The sequence below is a fragment of the Merops nubicus genome, unplaced genomic scaffold (assembly GCF_000691845.1).
Source record: "Merops nubicus isolate BGI_N331 unplaced genomic scaffold, ASM69184v1 scaffold1800, whole genome shotgun sequence".
In the NCBI taxonomy this organism is placed as follows: domain Eukaryota; kingdom Metazoa; phylum Chordata; class Aves; order Coraciiformes; family Meropidae; genus Merops; species Merops nubicus.
Genome location: NW_008584766.1, coordinates 36,438 through 44,833, shown reverse-complemented (window position 1 = coordinate 44,833; position 8,396 = coordinate 36,438). Strand labels below are relative to the sequence as shown.

Here is an 8,396-nt window from a genome sequence, read left to right as displayed (position 1 = left end):
CTGCTGAGAGGTGACTTGAGGTGGTGCCTGTGGTTCCTGTGTCAGGCTTCTGGGAATTTCAGATTCAGGCACTTGCAGAATAGGTCACAGCAGGCCGCCTTACCTTCGCATTTCCTTTATCAACTGCAGACAGCCATGAGAGACACTTTGCTCAGGTCAGGGACAGAGTAGAAAGCACAGATGTCAGCTGAAGAGTGCACAGGTTCCCAAGGACACAAAGCCCGGCTCGGACAATGGAGGAATGTGCTTTAAACAATTGATTTGAGTGTCCAAGTTTATACAAACTCCCAGTAGATAAGTATACATCATGATGACACTGCAACAGATAGAAGCCGGGACACAGTTTTAACCAGCAAGTGTAAATCTCTTGCATTCTCCATTGCCACCCCCCTTCAGCCCACATGAGTTCCACACTAGTTGTATTTCTCATAAAGCTCCAAGGAAACTCATAGATGCCTTCCTGGGAGAAAGCATGAGCTTGTTGCCATGGGAAAACCAATGCTAGAACAGCGAAACTGGAAGTAGCTTATAATTTGGAAGTGTCTTAGTGGAATATAATATCTCTCCTGCTTTTCTTTTCATCTTTTTCCATCATCTGCACCTCTTTTTGTAGTTCTTGAAATGAGCAGGGCAGTTGTCTCCCTGCTGAGCATCACAGAGCAGACAGCTGCACTACTCTGTGCTTTTTGTAGCTCTGATGCATTCCCAGTATCACCTGACTTCCCAAAAGGCCAGTGAAGAACGGGAGGTGCTTGTGTTTTATTCTTCTGTGTGTCTCAATGGAGTAAGAAAACAGTTTGATGTAGTGTTTAGTGCCTGATGAGATGAGTGAGGTTTTTGCATGAAATGGAAATGATGCAGAAGAGAATCCCATGGGTTTTGTTTGGGAAAAAAAAAAAAATGAGGATGCATGAGCCTCACTAATTGATTCTGAGAAGGCCTGGCCAGCTCTGTAAGCTGCTTGCAAACACAGAAGGTTACCTACATAATACAACTCCCCCCTTCCCCTAGATGTTGCAGTTCCGTGGCTGTCTGCAACAGTGAGGCTACAGAGTTTTCTTTGTGAGTGAAATCAGACTGCCCTGCCACCAGCAGAGCCTCATGGGGACTTAGTGATGAGCCATCAAACAGCCCCACAATTTGCTGCAGTGTTTGGGGCATCTCTGTAGTGCAGAGATTTTAGGCCTTGTGATTTCTGCATCTAGAAGAGAGTCCTTACTTATTTCTTAATTCTCATGCTTTCAACCATTTAATTCCTAATCATGTGCCTTCAGCCACATGGCTTGGATACAATCCAAATCAAGGCAGAAACGAGCCCAAACAAACACCTCAGAAACAGCCCTTTGCTTCTTGCAGATTCTTCATCCAAACAGCTTTGTGAATAAAGCAGAAGCTGTGCAAAATAAGGAAAACTCCCCATCCAGAGCAGGGACTCCAACCTCACAGCCAAGCTCTTGAATTCTGCATTCATCCGTGGTGAATGAATGAACCCCATGTTTGTAGGGAAGATTATAAAGAAGGGTTCTCAGTCACAAGGTGGTGAAGGACAATACTCTGTTTCTAGGATTACACAGCTCACACAGCTTCACAGCTCTGTGATAAGACTGTGAGCCCCGTGCCTCTTCCCTGGGCTGGAAAGGCAGGCCCCATGGAGGAGGATGCCACACAGGCCAGCAGCTGCAGGTGGATACAGGGGGAGACAAAGCAAGACCACAGCACCCCAGAAGGACTTTTCTCAGCCAGGCTGGGAGAGCTCTGTGTTCAGGGACAGACCCTCGGCATTGACTCACCACACAATGTTGCTGGACACCGTTCTGCATCTCTGTTTGAGAGCCTGGTACCTTCATCCAGCTAGGGCAAACCACAGCTCAGAGAACAGCAGTCAGCTGGCACCTCAAACCTTAGCCAGCATGCACTGAGCAGGGGTAACATTCCTGAGCACCAGGGGATGGGCAGGGACTGCCTGGTGAGATGTGAGAGCAAACACAGACAGGAGTGCAGTGACTGTCTAGAGCGAGACCCTGGCCATGAGACCCAAGTTCTGCTCAGCTCCACACCACTGGTGGTCATGCACCATGACCAGCCAGTCACGTACCAACCAACTTACTGCAGCTGGTGCAAGGCGTTTCATTTCTGCTCCATTTTGGGGAATTGAAGGATGTTGAAGGAAATTTTCCATCCCGTGAAGCTACTGGCACCCAACAGCCAGTCCAAGGAACATTTTAGCCTTGCTAATACTCTTAATCCCACTTAAACTGACTCCCTAGTGTGCTGTGTTGGCCAGGGCACTGTGGGGACATTCATTCCCTGGTTTTAATCTGCCTGCTCCCATTATATGTTTTTCTGTTTGGCTAGCAAAGAATCTTGATGCCATGGCTACAGCCTTTTGTGGAGGCAGCTGGCATGGTTCCCTGTCCTGCTGTTGCTCTGCAGCCATGTGCTGGGTGCAGGAGGCTTGGGCAAGCAGGGAGGGCAGGGGAATGAGGCTGGCAGGCACCACAGGGACCCAGGCAGAGAGGTCCCAGACCTGGAGGGGTCTTCTGCTCACCACTTGCCCAACACAGAAAGATGTTATCATTAACAGGCAGACCAGCAGCCAAACTCCTCCCTCCACTACCACATCACACACCAGAGATCCAAAGTGTTGGACAACCAGAGGGAGGAACAAGGCAATGCACTCACCCACTGCAATGGCCATGAAGAAGGGAGTGAGCTGGCTAAGGAGCCAAACCATGGGGGATGGCAGCAGCCAGGCCATGAGCTCAGTTATATAGCAGGGACTCAGAGACAGCTTCATGTTCTGGCCCTTCCATCCCGGGAACTCCACTTGCCTTGAAGAATCAGGGATCCCTTCCAATAGCCAGAAGCCTCATACAACACATCCACTAAGTAAACAAACCTCCCAACCCCATTGTAGTGGGAGACAGTTCTTATAGAGGTGGAATTAGTTAATGTGGAAGGTGGGGGCATCAGGCGGTGATCTCCTAATCAGTTCCCACCCAAGGCTGGCCAGACCCTGGGTGAAAACCAATCAGGAGGGTCTTTCTTGCCTGGTTGTGGACATCATCTATGTGCCCACCCTCATTCAGGGCTGGGGGTTTAAACCTCAGCACTTCAAGGGGGCAGAGGCGGATGGGGCAGTGGGAAGGAAATCCGTGTGGCAGCCTGATGGGGCAGAGTGGCAAGGGATGGAAGGGACACAGAACACCACTGCTCACCTCCTCCCACTGCCCAAGGCCAGCCAGTATCCCCAGAGCACCTCTTCCCAGCCCACACAGTGGCAAGGTTGCCATGGTAGGGATGCAGCTGGAATGGTTTTCTGGGCTTTATGTTAGGGGCAGCATTCAACTCTGACATCCCTGGGTTGGTGTGCCAGTATGAATCACTGGTGCTGACAGTCCTAACACACTGCACAGCACAGAAGGAGCAGACTCACCAGTCCCTGGGGAAACCAGGATTGATGGTGGTCACCATCCCTGGAGGTGTTCAAAAAACCATGTAGATGTGACACTTGTGGACAAGGTTTAATGGTCATGGTAGTGTTGGGTAATGGTTGGACATGGTCTTAGAGGTCTTTTCCAACCTTTATGATTCTATGATACCGGGAGCTGGTGGGGCACCAGAGAACTGGGAACCAACCCTGCAGTCATTATCTTTCCTACCTTCTCTTTCTAGTGCTGATCGGTGTGGGCGTAGAAACTCTGCAGCAAGGACAGTTCAAAAGCCTGGCTTTCTATCTTCTGTGAGTATTTTTGCCTTTGAAGTCAGACCTGCTGGGGGTGACATGTTTGATTCCTCCATCATATGTAGCACTAGACTAGACTGCAGCAGCAGCAGGGAGCAATGTCTGAGGCTTTGGGGAATTCAGATCTCCATATTTAGGTTTCATAAAAGTAAGCTCTTTCTGTTAGATGATGTGATGCTACTGCATCACCCATGCTACTACAGACTTAGGCAGGTCAGAATTGACACTGGCTAGAAGTTGACCCCCTGAGGACAGAAGGACTTTGAGCTCTCCTCCACAAACCAGAGCAGAGGGTGTTCAGACACCAGTATACAGACTCCGTTGTGAACTGGATAGGAAATCCTAGTCTTTTATGCCCCTTCTGCCACCTGAAGAGCATACTTAAGCCCAGCCCTGTCCCCCTGACAGCTCCACCTTTCAGTTTTTCAGGGGTTGCAGTTACCATCTGTGAAGGCTTCTTCTTTATCTGTTTGTTCCTGGAGATGTGCTTCACGTGAGTAGACCCTGTACAGTCTTCTCCAGCCTTGGTGAGACCTTCCAAAGGCAACTTGCCCCTTATAGCCAACATCAGACCTAGCTGTGCTGGAAGTGTCACACCAAAGATCCTGTACCTAACACCTTGGCAAGGGCTCTCAGGCAGGGGGGAGGTGTCTGGGGCCATGTCCACAGCCAATTAAACCTGTGTTTTAACCCAAGCGTGTGCCCTAAGGTGCTGAGCATCAGCACAACAAACCCTGGTCTGCAGCACCTGCTTAAAATTCAGCACAAAGCCCTACAAGGGAGCAGGACTGAAAGAAGAGCCAGATCCCCAGGGTGAGCTGCATCCCTTTCCCAGAGGTGGCACAGGTGTCTAAGTTAAAATGTAGAAAATCCTTCTGTGCTTCTCAGAGGCAGACCACTGCTGTGTTTTTTTAGCATAAACTCAAAAGCCCTCGTAGCTCAGAGGCAACACCCTACTCCACTAATAGGTACTTGAGGAATGGCCAAGTGGGCAAACACACCAAGGAAAGATGGCCTGAGACACTGACCTCTGGCAGATGTAGCCCCTGGCCTCTTCTCCCTGTGGGAGAGGCTCAGGCTTTGCTTACCTTCCCTGACCAACACACCAGTTTTCTGGAAAACCCGAGTGAGGATCTGCCCATATAGAAGTGTGACAGGTCCATATCTTCTTTACATGTTCTGAGTGGCCCGTCCCACAAGGATCTCTGTTTCTCTCCCCAGATATGAGCCTGAGTCCCTGGCACAGGCCTGCTGGAAACGAGCTAGACGCCCGGGGAGCTTCCAGAAGTTCCTGGGGTACACGCTGCTCTCAGTGGCTTGCTTCCTGCATCCTGTCCTCATCTGGCACGTCACCATCCCTGGTGAGGAGCCATGCTGGGCTGGGGATTAGTGCAGGTGGAAGATGAACATGGTCTGTCGAGGGCCAGAGAGGGTGGGGATGTGCGGGGTGCTGAACTGTCTGCAGATGGTGCTCAGCTAACTAGACCAAGCACCGCTCGGTGAGTTCTTTGCCTTGCCTCAGCCCTCAGCCAACATGGCCTTCTCCCCAGGGTCCATGCTGGTGCTCACTGCCCTGGCCTACTTCGTGCTGAGCAAGAGGAGGAAGAGCCCAGGGCACAACGAGACACATCCCCAGGCGGGCCAGTATGTTGACCCTTCAGCCACCAGGACGGCCCCCACCATTGCTGGTGACACTGAGCAGACCTACACCTTCCACGGGGCCCAGAAGGAGCAGCACCGCTCGCTGCTAGGCCACATGAAGAGCATCCTGAAGGGCAGCAAGGACAGGAGCCTGGCTCCAGTAGCTCCTGCCCAAGCAGCAGCCCCAGCAGCCCCACGCAAGCAGGTGCACTTCCAGGAGAAGGTGGTGCAGATCATCCCCTCTGTCAGCGAGAGCTTGGAGGATGTGGAGAGCGAGGCTGAAGACACCACATCGGACACAACACCCATCCTCACCCCACCGGATGCCCCGGTCATCCTTGCTCCCCTCAGCTCCACAGGCCTCTTCTGAGCCCTCAGCAGCAACGAGGATGGGACAGATACATCACCCCTTGCACCGGCACCTCTCCCTGCTGCTCCAGCAGCCAGAGGGCCCGAAGAGGTGGCCCTCCTTGACCTCCTTGCCTCCAGGGCAACAACCGTGGCGTGCCCTCTTCAAGGGGCTGCCCACACTACGTGGTCCCACACCTTGTGACAAGGCCAATGGCAGTCCCCAGCTCCTGCAGTGCCGTGCCCAGGGGACAGGCGGTGGTTCAGCCAGGGTAGTGCCAGGACAGTAGTCTCTGCTCACATGGCCTCACACATGGGTCACCCCTTTGTCACAGTTGCTGCTCCTGGCTAACGTAACAGCCACTGCGTGTACCTCCCATGAGGCTGCAGCAGACAGGAGGAGGGGAGACCACCATATCCCCTGTGCAGCCTCTGCTGGGGGATGTTTCCTCCCTCCTGCCTTGGCTGCATGTTGAAGAGCTCAGAGGTAGGACACATTCAGCACAGGGCACTGCAGCCTGCAGGTTCCCTCACAGCACCTGCACCAGCTGCAGCAGGCCCACGGCATCCAAAACGTCGTTTCAGAGATGGGCTGAGACCAAGCACAGCCCCAGGGCTAGCATCTGCTAAGTGCCCTCCCCTGAGACAAACTCTGAGCACAGCAGGGAAATCGCCTCTGACCTCAGGGGCACCGATGTAGGAGCACAGAGGACCTTGGGGCTTCCTGGTGTCCCCTGCCCAGACAGCCCTCTTGAGTTAGAAGAGGTTTGGGATGATGGGGTAACTCAGATCATGAGACCCAGCACTGCACTGGCACAGCAGACTGTAACTCCCCACATGTGTTAATTATGGCCCCCAGAGGGCAAAGGCAATAATAAAGTTACAATGCTGTCCCACCAGTCCTTTCCATGCCAGCTCTTCCCTGAGCCCTTCACCTCTGGCTTAGTCCTACCATATTTTCTGCCCTTTGAGGACTGTTCACCTATATTCAGGCATTTCTATCCTGTTCAACTCATCCCCTTGGCTCACTCTCACCTGAGGACCAAGAATTTCTACTTCCAGAAGGCAAATGCCATCTGTGCCTGCAGATACCATCACCAAGGCCCCCTCATCAGTGTCAGGCAACTCTTTTGACTACACATGGGAGAAACTCAGGTAACTGGGTTTCTTGGATATGCGATGTGAGACCATTCTGTCACCACTGCTGGGATGAAGAGTTGTAACTGCTCTAAGTCCAGACAAACAACTCTGGGCTGAGGTGATAGTAAGGAGAGAAGATCCCCAAGACCTGCTAAACTATTTGTAAGGTAGAAGCCAGTGGGACTGGCTGTATTTCTTGGAAATACATTTCTTTTTTTAAATCTTATCTCTCTGAGTCACAATCACCATGTTCATTTAGGAAAGCAGTGTAGTTTGAGGTGAAGTGTGAGAATGTAGTGTAAGCGTTCAGAAATCAGAAGGCAATTGAGATAAGAACTCTGTGCTACTTTTTAATGAACTCTTCTTAAGTGACTCCTAATTTGGGAGATGGATGGGAAAGATGGTAGAAGATACTGACTCACAGTATTTGACTGCCTGTGTTTGATAACAAAACTGTCCACAAGAGCAACTTATGAATGGTTGTCATTCCTACAATCAGACATAAAGAAAAAGCTTTTTGTTGCATCACCAGCATTCAAAATAATAGCTGTTATCAATCTGTTCTACACACGATACATGGATTAGAGACCTCCTCCTTATGCCTGTGCGAATTAACCCTCCATCCCATAATTGCATGCTGGGGAAGAGTCACGTACACATCTGCCTTTAGGGAGATTCTGCACCTTCAAAAATGTCCTCAGAAAATTGTGCTTGTTTGCAGCCTAATTCCTCATGACTGACAACAACAAGCCCAGGATCCAACCACATCTCCACCCTCAAGCTAGTGTATTAATCATGTTAAGAAATAAAAATAAAGCTTTTTTCCTCTAAAGTTGGTGATCAAACACCTGCACCAAGAAAGGTCCTGACCCAGCCATGCTAACAGGGTATCCACTCTTGTCACCTCTGTCCTAAAAGGCTGTGCTTGGTGCTGGCTCCCCAGCTTGATCACACATCTGCTCTGCAATTAAACCTACCCTCATTAACAAAGTCAGCTTTCTGCATCATCCAAGCCTCTCCTTTGAACATTGTGTAACTACTTACACAGAGATAAGGTTTGTCAAAAAGGCACTGCTCCCAATAGCTCAAAAGATCTGCTGAAAGAAAGAGACCATGTTTCTGCAGCCTCCTATCTAGCCCTGAGCAAAGTTTCTAGTGCAGCCTGGGTGGGGACAGCTACTGTGCAAAGGATTCCATCCTCCAGCCCTTACTCAACCAGCCCTCCAATTTGTATCTGTGGAGCAGCAGGGCCAGCTGGCAAGCGATGCCGTGAGAGCACCCGGGGCACCCAGAAGCGTATGGGGAGAAAATTTCATTGCTCTGTGAAATGCACAAAATGAGTTTATAACCATTAAGAGTCTGCAGGATTAGGTAACTCAGTTTTTAGGCTCATCTTTTGAAAGTCTGTTGTAGGCTTCCCTTAGGAAGCAAGACTCAGGGAAGCTACAGGTGAGGTGGTTGTTCAGCATTTCTGGAGACAGCACTGGACCTGGTTGCATTTCTTGCCTGCTCCCTTGTATTG

The 8,396-nt window shown here is 50.8% G+C and overlaps 1 protein-coding gene across 1 annotated transcript in view; it reads left to right on the top strand.

The window, feature by feature from the left end:
• The window catches only part of TMEM72 (transmembrane protein 72), a 6,774-nt gene extending 1,018 nt beyond the window's left edge, over positions 1–5,756 (top strand). Inside the window, exons 2-5 of the mRNA XM_008945237.1 lie at positions 3,676–3,742; positions 4,167–4,238; positions 4,967–5,106; positions 5,296–5,756. Of these exons, the coding sequence (XP_008943485.1) occupies positions 3,676–3,742; positions 4,167–4,238; positions 4,967–5,106; positions 5,296–5,756 (740 nt within the window). The remainder of the gene's footprint in view (positions 1–3,675; positions 3,743–4,166; positions 4,239–4,966; positions 5,107–5,295) is intronic.
• Positions 5,757–8,396: the final 2,640 nt, after the last annotated feature.